General features: G+C 33.7%; 4 protein-coding genes across 5 annotated transcripts in view; 2 read left to right on the forward strand and 2 right to left on the reverse strand.

The window, feature by feature from the left end:
* Positions 1 to 5,070: 5,070 nt before the first annotated feature.
* Positions 5,071 to 11,213, reverse strand: LOC135835161 (uncharacterized). Its single transcript, XM_065349302.1, has 2 exons — positions 11,025 to 11,213; positions 5,071 to 7,469 (listed from the first exon to the last, which is right to left on the reverse strand). Exon 2 carries the CDS (start codon positions 7,393 to 7,395, stop codon positions 5,149 to 5,151), a length of 2,247 nt encoding a protein of 748 aa, XP_065205374.1. The 5' UTR covers positions 7,396 to 7,469; positions 11,025 to 11,213; the 3' UTR covers positions 5,071 to 5,148.
* A 142-nt stretch (positions 11,214 to 11,355) lies between these two features.
* Positions 11,356 to 13,722, forward strand: Naa80 (N-alpha-acetyltransferase 80). The gene is made up of 5 exons (XM_065349312.1): positions 11,356 to 11,520; positions 11,622 to 11,747; positions 11,834 to 11,976; positions 12,051 to 12,126; positions 12,219 to 13,722. Exons 2-5 carry the CDS (start codon positions 11,641 to 11,643, stop codon positions 12,502 to 12,504), a joined length of 612 nt encoding a protein of 203 aa, XP_065205384.1. The 5' UTR covers positions 11,356 to 11,520; positions 11,622 to 11,640; the 3' UTR covers positions 12,505 to 13,722.
* Positions 12,706 to 16,048, reverse strand: vimar (visceral mesodermal armadillo-repeats). Its single transcript, XM_065349303.1, has 13 exons — positions 15,908 to 16,048; positions 15,721 to 15,828; positions 15,386 to 15,637; positions 15,140 to 15,306; positions 14,953 to 15,073; positions 14,756 to 14,875; positions 14,536 to 14,682; positions 14,334 to 14,465; positions 14,133 to 14,253; positions 13,923 to 14,065; positions 13,724 to 13,856; positions 13,387 to 13,649; positions 12,706 to 13,311 (listed from the first exon to the last, which is right to left on the reverse strand). Exons 1-13 carry the CDS (start codon positions 15,912 to 15,914, stop codon positions 13,181 to 13,183), a joined length of 1,845 nt encoding a protein of 614 aa, XP_065205375.1. The 5' UTR covers positions 15,915 to 16,048; the 3' UTR covers positions 12,706 to 13,180.
* A 210-nt stretch (positions 16,049 to 16,258) lies between these two features.
* LOC135835164 (zinc finger protein 774) overlaps positions 16,259 to 27,487 on the forward strand; it is a 35,886-nt gene continuing 24,657 nt past the window's right edge. Inside the window, exon 1 of one of the 2 annotated variants that reach the window (XM_065349307.1) lies at positions 16,259 to 16,464. In XM_065349307.1, coding sequence (XP_065205379.1) covers positions 16,381 to 16,464 — 84 coding nt within the window. In that variant the 5' untranslated portion in view covers positions 16,259 to 16,380. Of the gene's footprint in view, positions 16,465 to 25,571; positions 26,086 to 27,487 lie in introns of those variants that run through there. The other variant, XM_065349310.1, reaches the window with a different exon arrangement.

Genomic DNA, 27,487 nt, shown 5'->3' on the forward strand with positions numbered 1-27,487 from the left:
GATGCCCCTAACCTATAGTACTCGAGGCTCGAGTGGGCGAACAAAAAAAGTTATTATGACCAATTGCCTATCTTCAAAATTGAAGGGGCAAACCTGATTCAAAATTTCCAAATTTCGAGTGCCCCAAATTTGAATTTTGAAATTGTGCTTGCCCCTTCAATTTTGAAGATAGGCAATTGGTCATAATAAATTTTTTTGTTCGTCTACTCGAGTACTATGGGTTAAGGGCATCCTTTGAATGATTCAAACATTTTCTTAGCCTTCTGCGTATTGAAGAAATTACTCCATTTTTGAACTAAAATTCACCAATTTTGAAAAATTCATCAAAAATTAGAAGATGTTTGAATCATTCTAAAGTGATATAAATCATTCAAATGATGCCCCTTACCCATAGTGCTCGAGTGGATGACGAACAAAAAAATTTATTATGACCAATTGCCTATCTTCAAAATTGAAGGGGCAAGCACAATTTCAAAATTCAAATTTGGGGCACTCGAAATTTGGAAATTTTGAATCAGGTTTGCCCCTTCAATTTTGAAGATAGGCAATTGGTCATAATAACTTGTTTTGTTCGCCCACTCGAGTACTATAGGTTAGGGGCATCACTTAAATGATTCAAACATTTTCTTATTTTTGATGAATTTTTCAAAATTGGTAAATTTCCAGTTTTGCGGAGCACGTAGCGCCTTCATTTTACAAGATAGGCAACTTATCATAAAACGTTTTTTGTTCGTCTACTCGAGTTGCATCTATTGTGAAATTATTGCCCACGATTTATTTAACACCCTGTATAGATACTCCACACTCAGAATTCAGAATCAAAATCAATCTTTTTCTTTGTTTCAAAGTAAGTAGGTATGAATGAAAATATCGCTTTACTGTGTTGTGTAGTAGCCTACGTAGCCCAGTCAAATAGCGGGGAAAAATGGGTGAACCCGGACATAATTGGGATCAAAGGTTTTTTTTGCGAATATTGTCTGGGATGGTGTAGTGAACACTGAACAACATACTAAAAGCCTCCGCCCCTACCCCTAGAGCTAATCCCCCCACAGTGGAACAAAGGCCCCCAAAATCCGTTTTTTGTCAAAAAATTACTTTTGAGTAAAATGAGCACTGATTATATAATCTCTCCTCATTCCTCAAATACCTATCAAATGAGCCATCCAACTCCCATAATATGGTCCCAAATGAATGAAAATGGCCCAAAATCATATCATTGGTCAGTACTCCCTTTGTGATCAACATTTCCAAATTTCAGCTTCCTAAGTCATTCCCACCCCATTTAAGGCGGAATTAAGGTGGAAAACCTCTCATTTACCCCTATTTTCGGTTTTTTCCTCCTTAAAAGAAGGGGGGATGACCTAGGAAGCTGAAATTTGGATATGTTAATCACAATGGGAGTACTGACCAATGATATGATTTTGGACCCATGTGAATGTGACCTTATCAAAATGGGTTGAAATTTATGCTTTTTGAACACTTTTGAAAATTTTTTAGTCCAAAACTAGGTCATGCGACTTATCAGAATAAATAATTAAAATTACTATCAAAACGTTTTGAGCATTTCAACTAGCCGGAAAATTGACTCAATTTTGGGTTGAAAAGTGGTCAAAAAGCGCGACTAACAAAATTTTAATTTTCAGGCGAAAGGCTATAGGTGGATAAGTATGATGAATTTGCCCCCGAGAGCTTCATGGTTGATATTTGCATGGAAAGTGGGTACCCTTGAGCACCTTGCCCCCCAGACCCCCACCGTTTTTGAGAAACCCTCCCTTTTCTGAAATTACAATAAAAAAAATTTTTCTCAGCCCCATGTGAACAGGTTTTTTCAATTTTTTAGTACATATGTTATGAACAGGTGAACAATTGAACACCCATAAGAGGTATCGCCACAAAAATTTTCACCGCCCTCCTTTCACCCATATTTTCCTCTCAAAATGGAGTTTTTTAGCTTTGCTTACCCGTTTTAGCGATGATCATGATTCCGCACAAAAATGGGAATAGCATTTTCAAGTATGTTTTTGACCCCTAAAAACATATATTTTTTTAGAGATGTGCAGTGTGAAAACTGAAAATTGAAAAGTACTTTTCTTAATTTCAATGAAAAGTTGAAAACAAAAGCTCCTACTTTTCATTTCACTTTTCAGTTTTCACTAAAAAAAAGCGAGTGACCAATAAATTTACTCATCAAAGATCACTGACCTCATTGATAAAGTCAAATATCAAGTTTCACTCTCTCTAGGTACTCCTCCACGGCTCCACTTCACAATTCAGCACCCATTTTCGATATTTTTCACAACATTTTTTCAAAACTGAAAAACCCAGAAATGTTAGAGGCTCTAGAAAGGCTCCAAACTACCATATTCGATTAAGTAAGTAGGTGAAAAAAATGATTTTGTTTTTTTGTGTGTTTTAGATCTAGGCAAAAAATACATCAATTTGAAGCTCTTACAGAGAGCTTTTAAATGAAACTCACACAATTTACTTTTTACACTTTTCAATGAACTTTTCACTTTTCATTTCATCAAAATTACTTTTCTAAAAAGTGCACATCTCTAAATTTTTTTTCAAAAAAAAATTTGAAAATTGAAAAAAACTTGCAGAGAGGAAAAAATGGATTCTGGTGTAAATTATTGTTTTTGGTAAACGAGGTGTCGTTTCCATATGAATCGAACCCCCCGAACACGAATATGACGTCCAATTTAATATTACCCTCATGCAAACCCCTCCAGTGACTCTGCCCCCAGCTCAATTTTTACTATATTAAAAGTTGAGCTATTTTCATAATGTTGGTATCATTTTCACATGACTCGAACACCCCGAACACGAATATGAAGTCCAATTTTATGCTACCCTCATCGACACCCCTCCAGTGCCTCTGTCCCAGCTCAATTTTCACTCATATTGAAAGGTCGCAGATATTTTCACAATGTTGGTGTCTTTCCATATGAATATTGAACACCCCGAACACGAATATGAAGCCCAATTTAGCTGTACTCTCATCTATCCCCTTCCAGGCTACAGCCAGCTCGTCAATTTTTATTATTTAAAATGCGTAAACTTATTTTCAGAATGTTGGTGTTATTTTGGCACGAATGGAAACCTCGAAACTTGAATGTTAAAGTTTGAACCTTGCGATGGTCATTTTTTTTACTCATTTTTAGCAGTTTTTGTATGTCGTTGAGTTTTCAACCTTCGCGAAACATACTTTTAAAAGTAATAACAACCCAAGTAATTATTGGTATAGAAGATTGATCAGAGTTGGTAAAAACATTTATGGTTCAAGTGGGGGCGGAGATAGTGTGGGGGTGTTCGAGTCATATGAAAATGACACCAACATTATGAAAATACTTAGCTCAAACTTTCAATAACTATAGTGAAAATTGAGTTGGGGGCAGAGGCACTGGAGGGGTGTGGTTGTGGATGAGGGTAGTAAAACATTGAACTTCATATTCGTGTTCGGGGTGTTTGAGTCTTATGGAAACGACACCAACATCATGAAAATATCTGAACTTTCAATATAGTGAAAATTGAGTTGTGGTAGAGGCACAGGAGGGGTGTGGATGAGGATAGCATAAAATTCGACTTCATATTCGTGTTCGGGGTGTTCCAGTCATATGAAAATGACACCAACATTCTGAAAATAGAAAATAGCTCAACTTTTAAATTAATATAGTAAAAATCGAGGTGGAGGGCAGTCACTGGAGGGGTGTGGATGAGGGGAATATTAAATTGGACGTCATATTCGTGTTCGGGGGGTTCGATTCATATGGAAACGACACCTCGTTTACCAAAAACAATAATTTACACCAGAATCCATTTCCCCCCCTCTGTACGTTTTTCCAATTTTTGACCACGGCCCACCTCAAAATTTTTTTTGAAAAAAATATATGTTTTTAGGGGTCAAAAACACACTTAAAAATGCTCTTCCCATGTTTGTGCCGAATCATGGTTATTGCTAAAACGGGTAAACAAAGCAAAAAAACTCCATTTTGAGGGGAAAATATGGAGGGGGTGAAAATTTTTGTGGGGATACCTCTTATGGATGTTTACAACATACTAAAAAATTAAAATTTAAAAAAACCGGTTTACATGAGGCTGAGAAAAAAATTATTGCAATTTCAGAAAAGGGAATACTTATCCATATCCACCAATAGCCTTTTTACCGATTTTGGTGAGTAAGTAGCAAAAAGGACATTTTTAGAGGTTCTAAAAATCTTAACCCAATTTTGGACTCAGAATGTTTAAAAATCACTCAAAAACATTTTTAAGGTTTAACATTAAAATTTCTTGTGAAATTTTGTCCATCTTAGTAGGTGAAATGACACTTAATCAAAATTTTCAAAAATAATGAACGAATTTTGAGAGTCAAAATCATTTTAAAACCCCAAAAAATATTCTTATCAAAATCATAATACATTTTTAGGCTTAAAATTCTTCGAAATTGCTCAAAAAAAATTCTTGTTGAAACATTAGAATTTTTCTTGAAATTTTAAACAATTTTTATAAGTTATCTGAGCTCTTTTTCATAAATGTTTTGGGCTTAAAATTCTTCAAAATTGCTCATTAGAGCGATTCTGTTACAGAAGTTGAAAATTTAAGAATGTAGGTAGGTATTTTATTTCTATTTTAATTTTTTTCTCATCCAAGTACATATACGTACAAAAGGATCAACTGGAGGACAATTCTTTGTTTAAGAAAAAGTTATTCAGCTCCATTTTATAATTTTAGTTTGATCTTACCTACCTACCTAGTACCTACCTACTTCTTTTTTTTTTAACGAGAGTGATTCAGGGAAAGTTTTGGCATAAAAATTGAGAATCTTTCATTTAAAAAAAATAAAAAACAAAAACCACATTTTTACGTTGATTTTTTTTTTGATTTTTTTCAACGTTGGTACCTAGGTACCTATACCTAGGTTTTTGGCGTCACTGTTGAACTCGAAAACAAAGGAGGCCTCTCGTTGACCGTTTCTTTCCCGCTGGAATTCGGATTTATAATAATTTTCTAATGAACTTTAAAACAATAAAATACGAAAAATTTAGGAAAAAACATTGTAATATAGTAGCACTCAAACTAGTCATGTACATAATTAATTTACTTAATTATAACCAATTCAAAAACTGAATAAACTAATCTAAAAATCAGTCAACAAATATTCGTATAATACCAGTATATCTTATATCTTACATTACAAACTGCTTCATAATAACACTCAAAATTTCTCATGTTTAACAAATCACCGCAAAAAAACCATCGCATTATTTGATCTACTACATCTGCACGATAATTCCCACCAGAATATCCAAATGGAGTATTAGCTCTCATAATATCGTACAACTGGCAAACTTTGAACTCTTGTATTTCATTAGGCGTTTGCAAATACCAATGTAAAAGCTCATCTAATGAGGAAAATGATAATTCAGCATCTTTTCGAGTGACGTATCTCTGTATTATTGTGCTCATAACAAGGTGAAATGCATTTACTATCGGAAACGAGCTTTTAAACTGCGAAATTTTATTTTCATCTCCACATTTACACCATGAAATCAATTTATCGAAATTAATTTTCATGAAAGTTTCACCATGCTGGGCGTAAAATGCAGCATGTAGGAAAGAACTGGCGATTTTCTCTTTGAAAATGATGATTTCTACTTCTGTCAAAACTTGTTTAGTGAGGTTATCGATCTTTGAAACGTATTCACTGCCATCAAATGAACAGAGCGTTAGACCACTATCCAATAGGTCTAATGAAAATAGAATTTCCTTTTTTTGCAAACGTGCTTCTTCTGCATTGTTCGCGTACACTTCATCTACCCACATCGACACGTTATTCCACGTGATGGTGTCTAGAAGCTTTTCGCTTACAAGAATTCCGGGTTGGGATAATCGCAATTGCAATTGCATTTTCAAGTCGGATTTTTTCGTAAAAAATTTCAAGAAATTAAGAAATTCTTTGTGACTTGAGAACAATGTATCCCTGAAACGATTAATTAATGGACCGTTTTCTTTCGACTTTATCGCTTTTAGCAATAACTTTTCTTTATTTTCTCGCCGCGATTTTACACTTTTTAAACAGTGTTCCATCAAAACCTTGCAGATATTCGTATCATAGTTGCATATTAAATACTCTCCCCTTTCTTGAAAAAATTTACTCTTATACTTGGTTGAAGCACGTGACAGAAACGCTTTCAAAAATTCCAAACTATCTTGATTTACAGATGGTTTGTTATCTGGATCAAAATAAATAGCATTAATAGTAGAACTTCTATGGCTCATCATATAAGCGATGAGTTCTTTGGGTACACTTTCCCATACGCTAATCAGCCAATGTATAAAGTTGCTGTCTCCGTCAGTTTTCATTCCAAAAATCAAGATACTTTTGATCAAACCATCAAAATCGTGAAATTTATTAAACTCATAATGTATCGTATTTAATATTGTAGATGTATAATATTCAAATGCAGCATTCGCCAGCTCAAATTCTTGCAGGGAAATAAAATTCAATATAATGTTTACTGGATCTTTTTCGTACACCTGTCGTAGCTGATCACCGCTGAGTTTAGAAAACAACACCATTTGGTATCTTCGATAACGATCGTAACGAATTAGGTTTCTAGTTAGGTTTATTTTCTGAATGTCTGATAAATAATTCCAGAAATACAAGACGACAGCCCCATCGCATTTGAAACTTGGTTCATGGACCCTGAGCCTGACCAAGTGAGTGACCCAGTAAGGCATGTAAGGCAGGTCAGGCTGATGTGGAACAAAATTACTAGGAAACGGTAGGTTTCGCGGGTCCATTTGGCCCTCGACAATTTGGCCTCTCACGTATCGAAGCCAGTAATGTTGCACCTTTTCAAGATCAGATGACCGGCCTCTCTCTATCATTTGAATATACTTCTTATCCAACAAGCTAATCGGGAAATCTGCTAGGCAATCCTTCAAACAAAATCTGGCCATTACTTCGAACATTAAGTCATAATCCTGTTTTCGTTTAGAGCAAAATAACGCCTTCAAAGCTGTTTTTTTACCATTGATGTAACCGTTTGGTTCCCAGACAACACCATGAGGATAGAAACACGTACTTTCGACTTCGAGGCAGTTACACAGTTCTTCTACGCAAAAATTATGTGCGTGGAAATCGTCGATTTCGCGCGTAATTTGGAAACATAGTGTTTTGATTCTTTTTTTGATGCGAACAGGTAATGGAATGTTATCACCGAGTTCGTTGATCACAATATCTGATGGTTTTTTACGGAAATTATTATGTTTGGGTTTAGAATTATGATAACTAATATTCCATAATTCTAGCGAGGTGGTGAGAATGGCCAAATCTTCTAATCTTGGTACATGTGCAGATCGATCATAAATGTGATTATCTCTCAAGTCCATTTTAATTTTTATGTCATACCTTGCAGGATATTATTGTCGATGTTTCACCGAGTACAAAACGAATACATAAACATCTGAAACAAAAAAGTTACAATGTGTTCATAAAGCTGCCATAAAGCTTTTGAATCATGAATAGGTACCTATCTACTACACAAATAATTTTCAGACTTTGAGATTTTTGCCCAAAAGATTATAGGTAGGTATAGAAGCATGCTCGAAGTTTGGATGACTTTCAAATTTTTCCTTGAAATGCGACAAAAATTCACACCTCAACTGAATGAAAATTTATTAATCATGGTATAGGTTTTCATTTTTAAATTCGTTTAAAGAATTTCAGTTTGCCAAACGGAAGATTGGCAGTCCTAAGAGCTACATGTTACCTACCCTATTAAATTTTTCAGGTCCATTAGTACAACAGCCGATTAAATTTAAACGGCCCGTCAACGCTTGGTTGCGCATAAATTTTGAATCAAAATTTATGCGCAACCAAGCGTTGACGGACTGTTTAACTTTAATCGACTGTTGTAATAGTGGACCTTAAAGTGGTCCCCAATTTGCACAAATCCAAAAATTTTATATACGAGTATTATGGAGAGGTCAAGAAAGATGAAAAATTATTAAAATTAAGTAGTAGTATAAATTTTTAAAAATGTTTAATTCCTGGCTTTTTCAAAAAAAAAAACTCCCTCGATCTTCCTAAAGTTGGCCCTACGGCTCCAAAGTTATAATGAAATTTTAAAAAGTAAATTGGTATTTTAAAATTATTTTTCTTCAATTTTTATCTCTGCCCAGAATTTTTTTAAATAATTCTCTTCTCAAGAAAATGCCCCCCCCCTCCCAGGTCTCCTAAGCAATGTTCACTAGCCTAACTCATCATCTTCAGCATGTCTTCAGTCATCACTAAGCAAATTGATTTTTCTGTATTGAGATTGGTATCTACATCTACGTACATGCAAATAAGTATTTTTAGAAATTTAGAGGCACAGATGGACCAAATCCAAGATGAATAGATGTAAATAAAAAGAAACTTTAAGTTTTTATATTTTCTCATTATTGGGAGGGGGGCAAGTTTTATTTTATTTTGGAGCGTGAAAGAAAAAAAAATCCACCAAGTAAAACTAATGGCACGCCCTATTAAACAGTCTAAAGTGAGTCGACTTTGACTTTTTTTTGGGGGGGGGGGGGGGATTGGAGGTGGAGATTCGATAAAAAGTTGTAGAGAGGCCTCAAAAAGCTGTAACAATTTTTTTGGATCCCCATACTTGAACCATCACTTTTCTACCAGGGGATTCAAATTTTAAAATTTACTTACGTTGAAAATCAAAAAAAAAAATCAAAATTTTACTAAATTGACCTAGAAAGCTGAAATTTGGGATATACCCTGTTTTCGACCTGCCAAATCGATTGGAAACTGTTTCAAACCGTTTTGAGCGGTTCTGGAGCCTCCAGTTAGATTTTTGAAACTCGAAATTCCCACAAAATTTCATCAATGGAGTTGGAAAAAGCCGAAATTAATTTTGCAAACTAATCTCAATACTCTATGAAGTCGACCGCAGGTGATTTTCAAGTCGTTTTGGTGCCTCCAGCGAATTTTTGAAAATTACTGGAGCCTCCAGTGGATTTTTGAAACTCGAAATTCCCACAAAATTTCATCAATGGAGTTGGAAAGCCGAAATTAATTTTGCAAACTAATCTCAATACTCTATGAAGTCGACCGCAGGTGATTTTCAAGTCGTTTTGGTGCCTCCAGCGATTTTTTGAAAATTACTGGAGCCTCCAGTGGATTTTTGAAACTCGAAATTCCCCCAAAAATTCATCAAATGGGGTTAGCAAGTCGAAATTTACTCCGTAAACTAATTTCAATACAATAATATGAGGTCGACTGCATGGTGGTTTCAAGTGGTTTTGAAGGTTCCAGCTACTTTTTGGAAATTTTAATTCTGCTAAAAACGCCATGAAACCTTTCAAAAAGTCACTGGAGACTCCAAAATTACTTGAACCCATCTGAAGTCATCTTCAGAGGGTGTTAAAATTGCAGTGCATAGTTAATTTCAGCTTTCCATCTCCATTTTGAGGAGATTTTGGGGAAATTTAAAGTTTCAAAAACTTACTGGAGGCATCAGTAATTTTCAAAAAATCGCTGGAGGCTCCAAAACGACCTGAAATTCAACTGCAGTCGACTTCATAGCGTATTGAAATTAGTTTGCGGAATCAATTTCGTCTTTCCAAATCCATTTTGATGAAATTTTGTGAGAATTTCGAGTTTCAAAAATCTGCTGGAGGTTCCAGAACTGCTCAAAATGGTTTGAAACAGTTTCCAATCAATTTGGCAGGTCGAAAATAGAGTATATCCTAAATTTCAGCTTTCTAGGTCAATTTGGTAGAATTTTGATTTTTTTCTCACATTTTGGCTAAAATTTGATTTTTGAAAATTCACCAAAAATCGAAAAAGGGACTTTAGCATTTAAAATTTTGACAGGTGATGAATTTTTGCCCGCTCTTTCGATCTACCTCTGTACGGTTTAAACAATTTTAAGGTAGTCCTATGTTGGAACGCAAAATCTGCAATTTCGGCTGACCTGTCAATCAAAATGGCCGCCATTTTGTAAGTAGGGTCACTTTTTTTTTAGGACAAGGGCTAGAAATGTTCCTTAGGACTCCCCCTTGTCGAAAAAAGTTGTCCCTGAGGATCGGCAGAGGGTGCAAGTGATCCATATGCACTATGCAGGCCCTGGCCCCCCGACTATTAGGAAAGGAGAAAATTTTTTAGAAACGGTCATCTTACTTCTAAGTGGATATACTAAGGTTACATATGATCAATTACCACAAAATTTAAAAAACATTTTTTTGAATGTAAATTTTAAAATTTGAAACCCTGGTAGAAAAGTGATGGTTCAAGGTAGGGATTCAAAACTTTTCAACAGTCTTTTGAGGTCCTCCAATAACTTTTTATCGAACTGTGACAATAAATTGAGATTTATTGATTGATTGACTTTTCCAAAAAAAAAAAAAGTCAAAGCAACCCATCATAATAAAAACCTGTAAAAAGTCATTCTTTGCCTCTTTGGGCTATTTCATCAAGTTCTGTTCTCTGAAGGTACTTTAATTTCAAGCTATAATTTCTATAAATTAAAATACCTACAATTCTGCTTTTACGAGAGCATCTTATTATTGTATTTCATAAGGACTTTATCGCGTTCAGGTTTATGCATCACATCAGTATTGTTTAATCATTTGAAATGAAATTGAAAAATCAAATCACGTTTGATAAGAATTATGCACCTTTACTTTTATTTTTCAGAATCAAAATTAGAATTTAAAAGTAATTAGGTACAATAGTATACCAGTAAGTACATACAACCATAGTCGAAATTTGGCAATTCTCATTATTTTCGAATCGAGTTGAAAATGTAACCAATTCATTTTTCGTTTGTTATAGCCTAATATCTAATATGTATTACTACATGCATCATTTATTTCATAGGTATTATTTTTCATCAAAATTTACAAAATTATACTAATTTATTCTTCTCATCATCGGTTTGAGTTATTTTCAGTTTTATTACAAAATACAGTCTTTTCAATTAATTTTAACCTTATCAACAAAATGGTACCGATAGAATACTCACACATCCAACTCCAGCAATTCCAGCATCGCATTGAAAAATTAGGTACAGAAAGAACGATCAAGATGCGTCACACATCGATTCTTGAACAAAATCAATTTTAATTTAATTTAAAATTCTAATGAAACAATACGTTTACTTCTTTGAAATGACCATAATATTTTCGTGCAAAAAAAATTAAAAATGCAAGTGCATTGTGCAACTGAGATGCACATACAAGTGCAGCATGCAGCAGCAACAATGTATGTAAACATCACACACGCCGCCTTTTATTCGGAGTAGGCAACCGTACAAACATTTGTTATCACTGGCATTATCTGCAAGCCTAAAAATAATAAACAAACTTGGAATTTGGAGAATTTTTTCGATCTGTCCGTAAAATTTCTAAATTTTTCGAGTTTTTCCTCCAAATATTTCGCATTCAAGTGAATCTCTTTGAAAGGATATTTAAATATTGCAGAATTACATTTCATCGTCTTTATCAAGACTCCATTCTTCGGTAAGGTTTTGATTTTGTTGCAGATTTCGTATGTCATTCAGTTCATCTTTACCTTTACGACAGTCGTGTGAATAATCTCAAATAATGCTTTTATTTTCCAGCATATTAAATGAGAAAAGTATGGAAGTAGAAACTGCGGTAGTTGTGCCTTTGCACGATTATGGAAAATATCTCAACGTTTGTTGCGAACTGATAAATGAAGAATGGCCTCGAAGTACATCAGCCAGGTATAATTTCACCGGATCCAATGTTTCAATGATTCTATTCTAATTCTTCGGTAATTAATAGTAATGATAATGTGTTGTATATTTAGGATCCACAGTTTGAAATCATCCTGCGATAATTTGCCCACTTCTCTTATTTTAATTCTTTACGATGCCGATGGAGAAATAGTCATTGGCCATAGTAAAATTTCACCTTTACATAAAATGCCAAATGGATGTTTCGTTGAGTGTGGTATGTTATATTTTTTTCTCCCAATTTGTGATTTATTTACGTGATTATGAATTATAATTCATTTCTAATTTCAGTTGTAGTTGCTAAGAAATTTCGAGGTAAAGGATGGGGTCGATATATCATGCTGGAGACCGAAAAATATGCTAAATCGTAAGTGAACTGATATAGTTCATACTTGCACCGTATTTCCACTAAAGAATTTTATGATTTTAATTACTGTATTTATTTTGTTGTGCTTGTAGAAAAGGCAAAGCTGTGATATATCTATCAACTAGCGATAAACGAGAGTTTTATGAAAAATTAGGGTATTCTGTCTGCGAGCCGGTTTCAATTTATGGCGGACGGAGTGTTTTACAAACAAACAATAATTTCATATCATCGATCTTATCACCGGATCTTTTCAAATCGACTAGATCTTCGGTACCAACATCGACTCCTCTACCACCAGCACCGCCAGCTCCACCACCTCCAAAAAGCAATTTCTCAACTTCTAGTAAAAAAGTTTATATGAGAAAAGTATTAACGTAATGGTTGTGTCCTTAATATTGTATTATTTTCACCTCTTTTTTTTTGACTAGTCGTGTTGCTCGTTTCTAAATTAATCGTGGTTACCTTGTGTTGTTTTTTAGTGTTGAAATGTGTTATACTAATTTTCTACTGTTAACGATTTTTTATATCTAATAAATTATTCGTCAATATCAATATGGTCGAAATGAAATTCGCATAAAATGAATGAACATTGCACGAAAACAGTTTTATTAAGCATTAAAAATTGAAAACGTTAATTATAAAGAAAAAAAAGGTAACAAATAATGACTAGATGAACGAAAAAAATCGTAATCAGAAACTAATTTCTCCTATCATGTTGTCAAACAATATAACTTAACCCTATGTAGTATAAAACAAAAAGCGATGAGCCAAATTTGTACTTTAAAAAAATCGTGTTTTCGCGTTTCTTTTTTTCTTCGCCGAATGCATCCACTCAAAAAAACAAAAAAACTTCCCTAATCACGTCTCCTAAACGCGGCTTTAAAACTGTAAAGAAAAAACGACAAAAAATTCAAACTCACACAATCTTTTTGAACAAGCACTTCAAGCTAAAAATATGAAATTAGCGACATGTAGCACGTTGCTGAAAATTTTTTTATAAATCAAAAAATTGTGCACGATAATTGAAAAATAATTATTAATCGTCGATCTCGCTTTAACCGGATTCTAGTAATTTGGTGACTTGTGCGATTTCTGTCTTGCACTCGGATACGGTTTCGTTGGTTTTGGCAAAATCTGATATCGCTGAACTGACACCTTCTTTACGTAAATGTTGTTTCAAATTGTCTGAAATTATAATTATTTTCAGTTTTCATGTATTGCTAAAAAAAAGTTGGATAATTGGGTGAGAAAAATACTCACTGGAAGAGGATAATTGACGAATTAATGTTAATACGTTAATGAAGACTTCTTTCTTTGGTTTACGTTCTTTAAGTAGACGGACGATTTTTTCGCCTATTTTTGAATCCAAAAGGACTTTCTCAACTAGATCGAGTTTTACGGTGCTTAGAATTGTGACTGCGAGCAATCCTTCGTTTTGCATTACCTCGTGATCGCTGACTATCATTTCGACCATTTGAGGTACAGCGTTACATTGAATAAATACATCCAATACGTCGGGTTTTCTAGACAGAATACGTTCGAATTTAAATATCACAAGAATTAGAAATTTAATTAAAATATAGGAGAAGAACAGTACCTGCAATTTTTTACTATCCATGCCAAGAAACGAATTGATTCACCTTGTACCCCAGGATGATCTTTGGTTAAGCTCCATTCGACTACTTTTTGAATAAGATCTTTTTTGCAACCGAGTTCGTGAGCTATGCTTTCTATAAAATTCAACAAGATTATTTTCGTTCCACGATGGATTTTAAATTTACGAGACCAGCACAAACCTTGCTTATCGACAACTATCCGCAAAGTTCCCAGTAATTTAAACACGACTGGGAAAGTATTGACCGAAAGCATTGGATAAAGTACATCTAATAAACCGTCTTTGGTTACCGTTGTCTTATTTTGATCTGGTATCACCAAATTTCTAAAAAAAAAAAATTAATTGAATATACAAGGATGAAAGACATTCCATATTATTGTTGAATATTTACCTGAGAGCACTTAAGAGAGCATGTTGTAATTTCATATCACCTTTATCGGTATTATTTTTCGATAACATATCGAGTAATTTTTTACTAATGCCTTGTTTCACCATTTCTATGCAGTGATCGTCTGTAATATACAAAAAAATTGAAATTTGATCACATCTGAACCATTCAAACAAACGACCGCTTTCAACACAAGAAACGAACCGGCTCGAGCAAAATTTCCAATCGCCAAAATTCCAGTTACTTGAAGTTCTTTGACACTGCTAGAAAGCCATGATACCATTTCAACGAACACGTTACCTTTTCCATTATCATATAATAATTCCATACTTTCATCTGTAAATACAAATCCATTATTCAAAATCAAATTCATTTGGCCGGTAATTGGTTTAAAAATGAGTCTTACCATCGTTAAGTATGATTATAATTAGATCACAAGCCATTTTGAATAGATTTCTCGTATCGACATCGTCGGCCAAATTTTTATGCTTTTCCAAAAGCTGGATAAGAAGTTCGCAAAGTCCAGCTTTAGCGAGATTCAACGATACTGCGTCTACAGAAAAATGAATACAAGATGAAATAGAAAATAAAGTTTCATTTTTCGATAAATAGTACGAAAATTGTACCATGTTCGGCTTGAGAATTCATTAATTCGACAGAAAGCTCTACTAATTCTCCAGAGGTGGATTCCCTCAATACTTTTACTAACGTATTACACATACGTTGATTCAAAATTGGTTCAGGATCTGTAATTATGAAAACAATGAAATAAAATGTGTGAAATGAGATTCAAATTTTCAAAGTAAAAATGTTGCACATTTACCAGAATCGGCGAATACTCCAAAAATGATTAAACAATGTACTGCTGCAGATTCATTCTCCTTTTTCGTTACTCCGCAGTCCAATACATCGCATAGCAAACTTTTTAGATCCGATTCTAAAACCTGAAATCATCACAATAGCTTTATTCTTCAATTTTTCTACTCGATACAATAATTAATCAATCTTACCATTGGATAAACATCTTCATTTCCGGCAACAAAGTTTAATAAAAATCCAACAGAGCAAGCTCTTAAATCTGCCCCAACGTCGGTATCACCCAATGATACAGCATGACGAACAACATCGGAGATTACCTTCAAGCCGCTATTTTCGAGCACAAATTTTCTACAATCGTCTATAAAAATGTAAAACTTGATAGGTAAACATGTTCATCGAAAATGATAAAACTATTGAAAGGGAGAAAGTTGTGTTACCATTTTCATAACACAAATTGCCCAGAGCTCGGCATATTTGTTTAATAAGCGATAAACTTGCGTTATTTTTCTTAGAGATGGTTTCTTGAAGAAGTTGGCATAATTTAGAGATCAATTTCTGATCAGTTAACGCTTCACGGTTACTTTCTGTTTTGGCTAATGAAGCAATTAACTCGGCAGTCTTTTCGGTTACTTCGGGTTTCTCGAGGAGGGCAACCAATTGAGCCAATAAGTCAGCAGAAACGTGAATATCTGAAAATCGAAACATTCGATAGAATTACTAGATTTCAGGAAGTGAGTGTAGTGATACAACGTAGTACGAAAAATATACATACCGTTTGATTCACATTGTTTGGATAATTTGAGAAGAATCTCGGTCACGTCCGATTTCTTTTGAATGGCTATTTTCAGATTGCTCAATAATTCTTCGATACTGGTTTTCTCTGCAAAAACACGTTGAAAAAACGACGTAATAATAACGTAAAGAAAAACACTGGTTAAGAAGTTGAAAATTATACCAACCTGCCATTTTACTCAATGTAAATATACCATAAATAAATATTCTCACGCGATATTTCCGATTGGCCCAGATAACCTAGCTATAAAAAGGATTATTCACTGGAAATTATGATTTTAAAAATTCATGTCCTTTTTCCATTTGCGAGAATTTTATTCAAAACAACCTTTGAGAAAATTGATGAAATCACGTGATGTAAATAAACGAATCTGCAAACACAAAAAAAAACGATTCTCATCGATTCGTTCTGTGATATTTTCTATGGAGTGAAATGGCGGCGGAGCAATGTCTCTCCGGTTCGAGATTTCGCAGACATTTTTTTTGATAAGATTTTTCTATTTTTAAAAAAATATTATGCATTTGCATTTTATGGATGGAAGTTGAAGACTAATTTGAATTTTATTAATTTTCTGCACTGTGCCATTACCGGTGATCATTCTAGTCAACGTTTTTCGATGAACGTGCCAGTGGAAGCTTCATGATTCATTGGATGATTTCTGATTTGTTGTCTGATTCTGGAGATGAAGATACATTTTTATCGCAGCAGGATCATTCGCAACAGGTGAAATTGATATTTTTTCTATTTGTTCATAATATATTGATATTGCTGTTGTACTGAAACAAATATGAAGAATTACCTGCAATGTAATAACCGTACTTGTGCCCTTCTCACTCAGATCTTTAGGATATATTGGTTTTACACCGGCATTCGACTGGATCTTCAAAATTTTAAGTTAGTTTGCTCTAAGGCTGTCTATTGATGATGAATTTTCAAGCATCGAGCTCTTGGTCGACAACACTATGAATATTTTGATTAGGGTAACCACACAAATACTTGGAATTAGATATACTTTGGTGAAAAGAGGAAGAAGAGGAACCGATTTCCGAATTAACAACCAGTCAGTGGATGATCTGGATTCTGGAGCCGGACTGATGAGGTGAAAAAATCTCAAAATTGAATTCAGTGGAGACCTTTATTATTTTTGAGTTGCAAAACACTCAGAAAAAGTTATGGCACCTGAAATGCGTCTGAAGGGCAGATAATGGGACCTCAAAGAGGATACAGTTTTTCTCGCTCCAGCCCCTACTCAACCTGTTTTGGCTTTTGCGAAGAATGGCCCAGCCTCAAAAGATAATTTGAGATTCTGCGTCGACCTCGGCCATCAAACAAAATGACACGTTGGTTCTACTGAGGGGTTGAAAATTGACAAATTGTTTATTTTTGGGTAAAATTGAATTCATGTTTTGATTCTTTTTCTTCTCAAAAATTTCGCAATAATCAAGCCATTGAAAATTGAAATATCAGGGCTGGTGAACGAAACGATCGTAGTGTTCTGTTCTGTTCTGTTCATGAACAAAAACTTTTTGTAGTATTCTGTACTGGTTCTTATTCAAGATAATTTGGATTCATTAGTTCTGTTCTGTTCTCACTTTTGCAGTCATTTTTTCTTCACTTACCACTTACATGATGAATTCATTCTCATAATAGACAGCTTTTTACCTTGAAAATTAAGCCTTTTACTGCCTTTGAAAGACAAAACAAAACTAAAAATGAAGTCTAAAACATGAAAAATAGTGAATAATTTGAATAAAATTGAAAGATATTGTTCCGTTCTGGTTATTGTTTTTTGTTCAAAACGTTGAATCATTTTGTTCAGTTAGCGTTCATTTGTTCAGAGCATTATATCGTTCTGTTTGGGCAATGTTCATAAAATTTGAAAATTTTTGTGTTTATCGTTCCGTTCTGTTCTGTTCACCAGCCCTGTGAAATATATAATTTCTGAAACTGGGGAAATACGTATTTGGAACGCAATAAGGGTGATTTTTTGGGTATTATTTGTAAATTTGAGAAAACTGAAAAAATTTAGTAGATAAATTTTTGGCTATTTTTTTCGAATTTTCAAAATGGGCAACAATGCTTAAAAAATTGGCATTACTTCGTTCCAAAATATTTCCTCAGACTCAGAAATGATAGCATGCAAAATATATTTAAGGAAAAAAATTTTCAAAACACGAATTTACTCAAAAATGAACAATTTTTACATTTTCAACCGGCCAGTTAGAGCCCTTAAAGTTTTCTTGGATTTTGATGGTAATGGCCCAGGTCAACGCAGAATTTCAAAAATATTCCCCCTCCACGTGCACCTCCAAAGCCAAAAATTTTTGTCAAAATCCTCCCAACATTTTTTTTTTTTGCGATCCACTCTAAAGTAGGTATCTTGAAACTGAAAATGAGAAATGAAGTCAGTGCAATTTATCGTATTGAACTTCGACCTTCCAACTGCAAATTTCATTCGTCCCTCGTTCTCACTAATGAAAGCTGAACAGAAGTGCAAGTTCAAATCGATAATTTAAACCGAAAAAAATTGATTTCGTTTTTCAGTATTAAAAATTATTTTTCTGTAAGTATATTTCGATATGAGAAATTCCCTAGAGAACTGACAAAAGCGTAAAACTACAAGCGTATGCATCAGGAAATTGAACCGATCGTAAATCAAACTAAAATTGTTTTCTCGTATAGTTTCGCTACTTTGATGATCATAAATCATCGAAAAAAATACTCCTTAAAAAAATACCTACTCGATAAATCGTCATTCGTCTTCGATATCGATTTTTATAGCGAAAAGTTGATAGATTGTAACCAACGCGTGAATTTTCCGTTGTCGAATTTTCGACCATTAATTCCCACGCTGATCTAAAATTCAAAATGATGAACCTGTTAAAATGGTTTGAAAATCGATAAAACCGCGTCACATTCTATTTGTGTTTTATTTGGCGGTTTTGCGTTTCGAGAGAGTCGATATTGTATAACGTACTGTACGAGTATTGATTTCTCTTAAAATGGTCGATATATGCGGCATTAAGCGTGAGTAGGTAAATTTCATCGAGGAAAAATTCGCATAAATCTTGATAGTAGCCATGATTCTATTGGTTCTAATTTGTCGAACTGTAAAAAAAAATATGCATATGGAATGGATATGAATGAATGATTAACGAATATCGGTTAATACCAGTAATGTAGGTATATGCTTAGCCTACGATTATACGATGCAATGTGATTTCTTCGTATAATTTTCAATATATCCATGACCTTTATTGCATTTCGATATATGCGAATCTGCGAAATTCATTTTCGTAATATTTGAAAATTGATACACGCGTTGTTTATCGTTATCGATATTTATTTATTTACGATGAGAAAACAGATGATTGATTTTTTCTATAAAAGTGATATTATAACGACCGATGTCGGTCAGAGGCGTATACGGATTATCGATTAATTGTTTAAGGCGATAAGAGAAACGAATTCGAAATACCTTAGTTCTATGGATTACTCTGCAAAGGCCTCTTTTGTAGCTGCGTCAAATATAATCCTTTCTGTATCCTTTCATGTATTTCAATTCATTTTCCCAACTCGTGCAGAATTTCTTAATGACAATTTCTCTCTATGTGTGTTTCTCAGCTCATTCTGATGATTTTTCTTTATTCTACGAGTATTAGATTAATCTTGTTCTTTTCAATGAAGAAAATTTGTAGGTATAGATTTTCAGTTTCGGTATGAATCGGAATCATTGCTGTTTAGAATTGTCAGCGAATAATTTATGCTCGTAGATACAGATTGAATATGTTCGATGTGATGAATATTTTGTTCGACGATTTATATACAGGTGTTATCATTTTGCATGATCAGCAATTTTTTCTGCTTATCTAACTGTAGGTATAAACTCCAGTTACGAAGTCTACATTACAAAATAAGCTTTGGGTACCACGTTTTGTATTTCATGTTTTTTCAATGGAAATTATTTTCAACTACTCACGTTCATGATTCATGAAGTTGGTAATTTTTTGTAGGCTGTGTAATTCGTCTGGCTTTTTTCTCCCCTACTAACCCTCCCGTCATGGTGAACTTTACATTCTACTAGTACGTCGTAGGTACTCGCGTGTCCTAGACTTTGTTTTACTCTTTGAAAATATTTCTTTACATGTTGCCAGCTTTTTATGAGTTGTTTCGTGATTTTTGATGATTTGAAAATCGTTTTATATTTTCAGGGTTGCCAGCCAATCATATTTTTACCCTTCTCCCGCTCTATGACATTAAAAAGTTTTATAATTTTTATAATAAGTCGATGGTTTGGGCAATCGTGATTTTTGATTTTTATGATTAATTTTTCTCATAAGTTTTTTTATATGTAAATAGTATCTGAATTCAGAGGGGGGGGGGGGGTATAACTTCAACTTGAGATTGCGTATTTTATCAGCTCGTATTTGATAATAAATTCTTGCCCACAAAATCCCCTTAGGCTACGTATTTCAAAACTTGGTAATACGAGTAATTTATTTATTCTCAAAAAAATTTGAATGTCACATTTTAAAATGGTGCGTATAGCAAATGAATGGAGAAATTGAATCATTCCTGTTTGTACACATATTGATATGTAAGGCTGTGATGCAGTTAAAGGAGAGATGGGAAAGACTGCGAAAGAGAATTTCTAATGATTCAAATTTTGTATCAAAACAACTTACCTACTTTGAAAAGAAATGGACTGAATTTTAATACGATATGGTTGTTAATTTCCTCCTAAAAATACTATCTTATCTTGGAAATGATTCTTAGCATGAATTCTTTGAGAGGAATAAAAAAATACTTCCTTATTTTTTCTCCGCACATTTTGAGTTCAAGGTCGCTGAACTAAAATTTCTGTGCGTGATTTCGGATGCTACCTCTCTGTGCCTCATCCCCCCCTAGTTGATCTTTTTTTTAATCTTGAAGAATGAAAAGACACGGTGAAATGTCTGCACCGAACTTGATAAAAAAAACAGACAGAACACCAGAAATCTTACCCTAGGGCGAATTTCATTTCCTGAATTTCATATTTCGTTTTTCGGCGAAATCTTGAAAATTCAAGTGCTCATTTTTGTTGAAAAACTCACGACATTTTGTGTCTACTACATTTTTGAACTCTCTATTGGATTTCCCATTGTTTCTACTCGTTTTAAAGCCTCCAACAGATTTATGTATTTTCCAGTTTTGGAAAAATTGTCATTAGAAAGGCTCAAATAAAATTCAGTTTCTATAAACTCATATATCTGTCTTTGTGACATTTTCGATAGATTTAAACTTGAATCTTTAAAATTAATGTCTGCCAGTTGAAATCTAAAATTTTCTTTAGCATTTTTTTTAGAAAAAAAGAAGAAAAATGTAGAATATTGTAGGTCATTGGCCTAATTACTGATCTCCAAAATTTATTGGTGGTAGTTTGAAGTCGTTTTGTTCCAGTTTTCGGAAGAACTGCGATGAGAGCTCAAATAATATTCAGAGCCTGAAAACTCGAATATACCTTCTTTGCGTCCTTTCATAAACTGATTTGGGTAGGTACAAATTTTCAAAATCTGTTTCTGCCTATTCAGATTCAGAATTTTCTCCAGTGACTATTTTTTAAGAAACAAAAGATCTTCGCTTACTAAACAGAAAATTGCTATAAAAAACGTTAGATATTGTATGTACCGTCTTTGTGGCTTTTCCAATTGATTTGGGCACGAATTTTCAAAATTAGCTTTTGCCTGTTCTCATTCAAAATTTTCTCCAGTAATTTTGAAATTTGGTTTATACCGAATTGTATACCTCACAAATCGATTTACGAAGATTTCAAGCCATTCTGGAGCCTCCAGTAGATATCTGAATTTTCCAGTTTTGGAAAAATTGTCATAAAAAAGAACTAAAATGAAATTTATTACCTAAAAACTCAGATATTTCTTCTCTGTGACTCTTTCATTCAATCAATCTCGGCTCAAATTTACAAAATCTGTTTCTGCCAGTTCAAAAATCCAAAAATTTCTCCAGCAATTATTTTAGAAAAAATGAAAAATTTGTCGTTTTAGAATGTACTTGGGTAATCAACATTGGAAATTGAAATTTGGTTTATACTTTTTTTTGGTCTTTAAAATCGATTGATACAGGTGGTTTCGGAGCCATTTTGGAGCCTCCAGCCGATTTTTTGGATTCCCAGTCTTGGAAAAATTGCCACAAGAAAGGCTAAAATGAAAGTCAACCCCTAAAAATCAGATATGTCTTCATTGTGGCCCTTCCAATCAATCTCACAAGGGAACCTCTTGAGGTGTCACACTCCGATTTGAACGGGGCCAAGATTTTTGGAAAGAGCATAGTCTAAAACGCCCAAAACTAAATTTTTAGCTGCCCAAGTTCATTTTTCGATTTTTGGCGAATTTTTGAAAATTCAAAATTGACTGTTTTTGGCGATTTATGCTTTTTTTAAAAAAGTACGTACTTGATCAGTAAAAATGGTCAAAATAAGTCCCAAAACTAATATTAATTACCCAAATCCAAATTTCACCATTTCCAGCCATCCTTGGAGCCTCCAGCGCGATTTTTCAATTTCTCCAGAGTTTTGAATTTGCTCCAGAAGGCGTGAATATGAAGTTGGGCAGCTAAAAATCGAGTTGTGTATTATACTCGACCTGTTTAACGAGTTTATCTACATTTGAGCCGATTTTGAGAGTGACACCTCAGCAAAAGTCGCTTTTTGATCAGCTTTTTTCAAAATGAAAAAATCAAAAAAATCAAAAGTTTTCCGTTTGTGTGGGAATTCTTGAAATTTACGCGAATCGCTGTATTTTGTCCAAAACTAATCCCCCAAATCGAAATTTCACAATTTCCAGTCACTCTGGAGCCTGCAGCGCGATTTGTCAATTTCTCCGGAATTTTGAATTTGCTCCAGAAGGCGTGAATATGCAGTTGGGCAGCTAAAAATCGAGTTGTGTATTATACTCGACCTGCTTAACGAGTTTATCTACATTTGAGCCGATTTTGGGAATGACACCTCAAGTGGTTTTTTGACCAGCTTTTTTCAAAATTAAAAAATCAAAATAATCAAAAGATGACCGTTTGTAAGGAAATTTTTGAAATTTGCGCGAATCGCCGTATTTTTTCAAGAATTAACCCCCGAAGCGCAAGTTCTACCATTTCCAGCTGTTTTGGAGCGAGAGTGACACCTCAAAAAACCACTCTTGAGGTGTCACTCTCAAAATCCGCTCAAATGTGGATAAAATTGTTGAACAGGTCGAGTGTAATATACAACTCGATTTTTAGCTGCCCAACTTCATATTCACGCCTTCTGGAACAAATTTAAAATTCTGGAGAAATTGAAAAATCGCGCTGGAGGCTCCAAGAATGGCTGGAAATGATGAAATTTGGAATTTGGGTAATTAATATTTTGTTTTGGGACTTATTTTGACCATTTTTATTGATCAAGTACGTACTTTTTTTTTTAAAAAAGCATAAATCGCCAAGAACAGTCAATTTTGAATTTTCAAAAATTCGCCAAAAATCGAAAAATGCACTTGGGCAGCTGAAAATTTGGTTTCGGGGTTTTAGACTATGCTCTTTCCAAAAATCTTGGTTCCGTTCAAATCGGAGTGTGACACCTCAAGAAGTTCCCTTGTGAGATTGATTGGAAGTGCCACAATGAAGACATAATATCTGATTTTTAGGGATTGACTTTCATTTTAGCCTTTCTTGTGGCAATTTTTCCAAAACTGGAAATCCAAAAAATCGGCTGAAGGCTCCCAAATGGCTCGAAACCAAACTTCGCTCCAAAATTTTCTCCAGTGACGAAAGAAATGAGAATTTTGTTGTTGCAGAAAGTTGAAATTTTATTCGTTATCTATCCTTTTGGCGTGATTTCGAACAATTTTGAAGCCTCCGGCACATTTTTGAATTTTCTAATTTCGAAAAATTGTCGTTAAATGGCTAAAATGAAGCTCAACGTCTATAAATTCGAATATTCTGTCTTTTTAAGTTGCGACCTTTTCGATCAATTGAGAAACTTTTCAAAATCTGTTTCTGAAATCCAAAATTTTCTTCGGCAACTTTTTTGAAAAAAAAAATTAGTACAAATTCGTCTTCTTTAGAACTTATTACTTGAAATGTTCATAGATCGGTTAGAAGATATTTTCGAAGGTTTTTTCCTAAATTGTTCGAAACAGTCGCCGAAAGAGTAAATTCAAGTTCGTAAGGTGTTGAATTCCATTTTGATCCTTTTATAGTGACAATTTTTTCAAAAAAAGAAATTATAAAAATACAACTGGAGGCTCTGCAAAAACGGCTTGAAACCGCCCCTTATAGATTCGGGAGGTCAAAAATAGGCTGCTTATGGTAAGAACCAAATATCAACTTGTTCCCTTATAATTTGATCAAGTTTCAAAGTTTTGTAAAAATGACCCAAAAAATTCGATTTTTTAAAAATTGGACAAGAGAATCAAAAAAATGAAATTTTGTTCTTGAAATTAGGGTTGGCAGTGTTTAAATGCTTATTTGGTTTTCAATTCTCAGATCCAAAACGTTTTCTGCTAGTTTTGGGATAGGTAGTTTTCTTGCATCTTCATAAATGAAGTTGAAGAACGCAAATTTCAGAATTTTCAGATCTCGAAAGTCAAATGTTTGCAAAAACCCAATGAAATGTGCTATAAAAGAATTGAAATCGAATTCTCTATCATTTGGGTCCTTTTTACAAGTTTAGTTGCCGGACATTTCATTCAACCTTTACATTTTTGAAATTTATGATGAACATTACTCTAAAGCGTTAGCCATTTTATTTTTAGCTCCTTTTCATAGAAAAAATTACTCGATAAAAAAATCATCAAATTATAAACTTGGGAATCTCTGAATTAGAGTTGGTCAAAAATCGTGATTCACGATTTATACATAACTTTTCAAAAATGATAATTTTTTTATTTAAAAAAAAAATATTGAAAATCAATAACTTGAACATTTGCACGATTGACTACTCAACAGTCAGCATTTTTTATCTCCACTCTCCAGCCCTGTTGGGAATCCAGGTTGGGGGCAAATTGCTCCCATTGCTTCTCTTCTCATCAGTCCTAGTTTCGATGAAAAAGCTGTATTGATTCGTTTCATTATTTTATTTGATTCATCATTTTTCAATCCTCGAGCAGATTCGAAACAAAAATGAAAAAGTTTTTGATTCATTTTTTGAAAATATCAACTCGATTAAATTTCTAAAGTATCGTTTCGTATTTTGATTTGAAAATTGAACTAAAACTCGAAGTTGACCAATGAAAAAAATCATACTTGGCAAATAAAGAAATAAAAATTGCCGAAGAACAGTGCGTCAATAATCACGATAATGTCTCTTTCGAGCAAACAAACGAACAGTAGCGAACTACAATACATACGAAGAACAGAAATTGAATTCTGGATCATGACAGAATTTACATTAATTTACATAAATCAATACCTAGCTGAAAAAAATTTTTCGAATGAAAGTTCACGCCAAAGCAGGTGCTACCAAAGTCGTAGGTCTTAAAACCCATAACGAAGCTGTTTTTATGTACCTACAACGATCGAAGAACTATACACAACGATGAGCAGTACATAGTTTGAAAATGATTCGAGTACATAGTTAGGTATAGTGTAGAAGAGCCGGCGGCAGGGAAGGAGGGTATTGAAACGATCGATAGCGCAGGGTGTTCGATCTAAAAATAAAAATGGCGTCGTGAATCATCGTGACTCGAGCGTTTTTATCGATTTATAAGAGAGAAGTTCAGATAAAATTACACGGGTACTGTATCGAGTGTGTAATAAGTATACGCGATCTTAATTGAGAATGAAAAATCAAGGTGATAAACTTATCGTACGCCTAATAACACAAACGATTAAGCTTACTACTGTAGCTCGTATTTTCTCAACTTTCGTCCCAAAGCATATTGGCTCGATCGCGAAATATCGCCGCATCAGTTCGAAATGAAATCTGTCATTGTGTTGGGCAAAACAGCGAGAGATTTAGAATATTAGGGGACAAGAAGGAGGTGCTCGGAGCGTTCGCAAAAGTATTTCAGTATCAGAACTGATCGATAAGCGGGCGCGTTTATCATATTACACTCGCGAGTATTGGATCAATGTTCTCTGTTCGTGGATGGCTTAAGCCGTTTCTTCGTACAACGATTTTCTTCTTCCTCTTTTACATACACACGCATTTTAACTCGTAGCGTCCAAAACGATCGTATTTTTTTGCTGCTGAAAAATTTTTGGTGTTTTTTTTTTTCGTGTGCTGCGTGGAAATTTTCTCGTCGTCGTGTGTTTTTATTCGCGACATTTTACCGCATGTCGTAATTAAATCAAGAATATCACACGTTCAGACAACAGGTAAATTTATACACGATTATCTTATCGTTGTTTTTTTGATGTTTTTATCTCGTTAGAGTATTGTGATATTTCGATTTTTTTTTTGAACGAGCAAAACAATTCGAGAAATGTATTCGAAGTATTCCAAACATTTATCAGATTAGTGGCGTAAGGTACGAAATGAAAGTGTATTCTGAATTTCAGCCGGTTGTGCCATCTGAGCTGAAAATCGTTCTTAAGTGGCTTGGAAAATTTTAGTGTGGATTTTTTCTGTGTGTTTTTTGAACTGGGCAAGTATCGAGGAGTAATGATTTTGTGTACAGTGAATTAAAAATTGAATTTTTTTCTGCTCCTGATTTATCTATTTGAAAATTGAGTGTTTTTTTTTAAATTAAATTTTTTGGTAATTTAATAGATCATTTTTTTTCAAGCTCGTCCTCCTCCCACTATACGAGAAGTATAGAGTAATTAAATTTAGCCATCGATCTATTTGTTTTTCTTACGAGTAGAGTTCAATGGCTTTTGTTTACTTTTAATTCTAGGTATTGATTCGGTCCCCTTTGTACCACCTCCTATCTTCATTTTCTCTTTTAATCTCGATCTTTTTGACTGTATTCGCGGTACTAATAATGAAGTCCAAAGGTGTTATCGTTGTGCCATGACTTTATACAATCAGAAACTGGAATGCTTGAAATAAAATGTGTTAGATTTATATATTTACAAATACGAGTATATATAAATGATATTTGTATTCTGATTCGATTTTAAATCATTTTATAATCGTCGTTGACTTCATTTATACTTATAATGTATCGAATTTCCATTCATGAGTTGAAAGTGGAAGAATATATTGATAGCGAGTGGTAATTGAATGATTAGCGATGTTAGAACATAGATAAATTTAACTAGGTAGTAATCATTACATTGTGTTATTGAATAAGATAACTATACCCGTATATAGGGAACGTAAAAATAGAGAGAGAGTAAAATTGTGGTTTTATAAAGTTGAAGTTGGATTTAAAAAGTTATTTGAGGAAACTTTTCACAGTAAAATTTGCAATTTTTTTGCAAAATAAAAAACAAGTAAAATTGGAATTTAAAAATGTTTCCCTTTCTCTCAACAACAATCGTCACATCATCTCATTGAATATTTTTACTGCAAAGTGTAATGATTAAGTTATATAAAGGAAAGTGTGCATTCTACGAGTAATTTTAATTTACTCGTATACCTATTTTGACGATGAAAAAAATTCTGGACGTTTAAAACGTACTAATTAGGTGCAGTACAAATTTCAAAATACATTGAATGTAATTTTTTTAAATCCTTACCTATTTCTTGAACTGAGAAGTGAGAACCTTTGTTATGATTTCTGATGCTTATTTTGAAAGTCGTAGATGAATAATGTTGAGTATAAAAATTGAA

The sequence above is a fragment of the Planococcus citri genome, chromosome 2, assembly GCF_950023065.1.
Source record: "Planococcus citri chromosome 2, ihPlaCitr1.1, whole genome shotgun sequence".
Classification (NCBI taxonomy): domain Eukaryota; kingdom Metazoa; phylum Arthropoda; class Insecta; order Hemiptera; family Pseudococcidae; genus Planococcus; species Planococcus citri.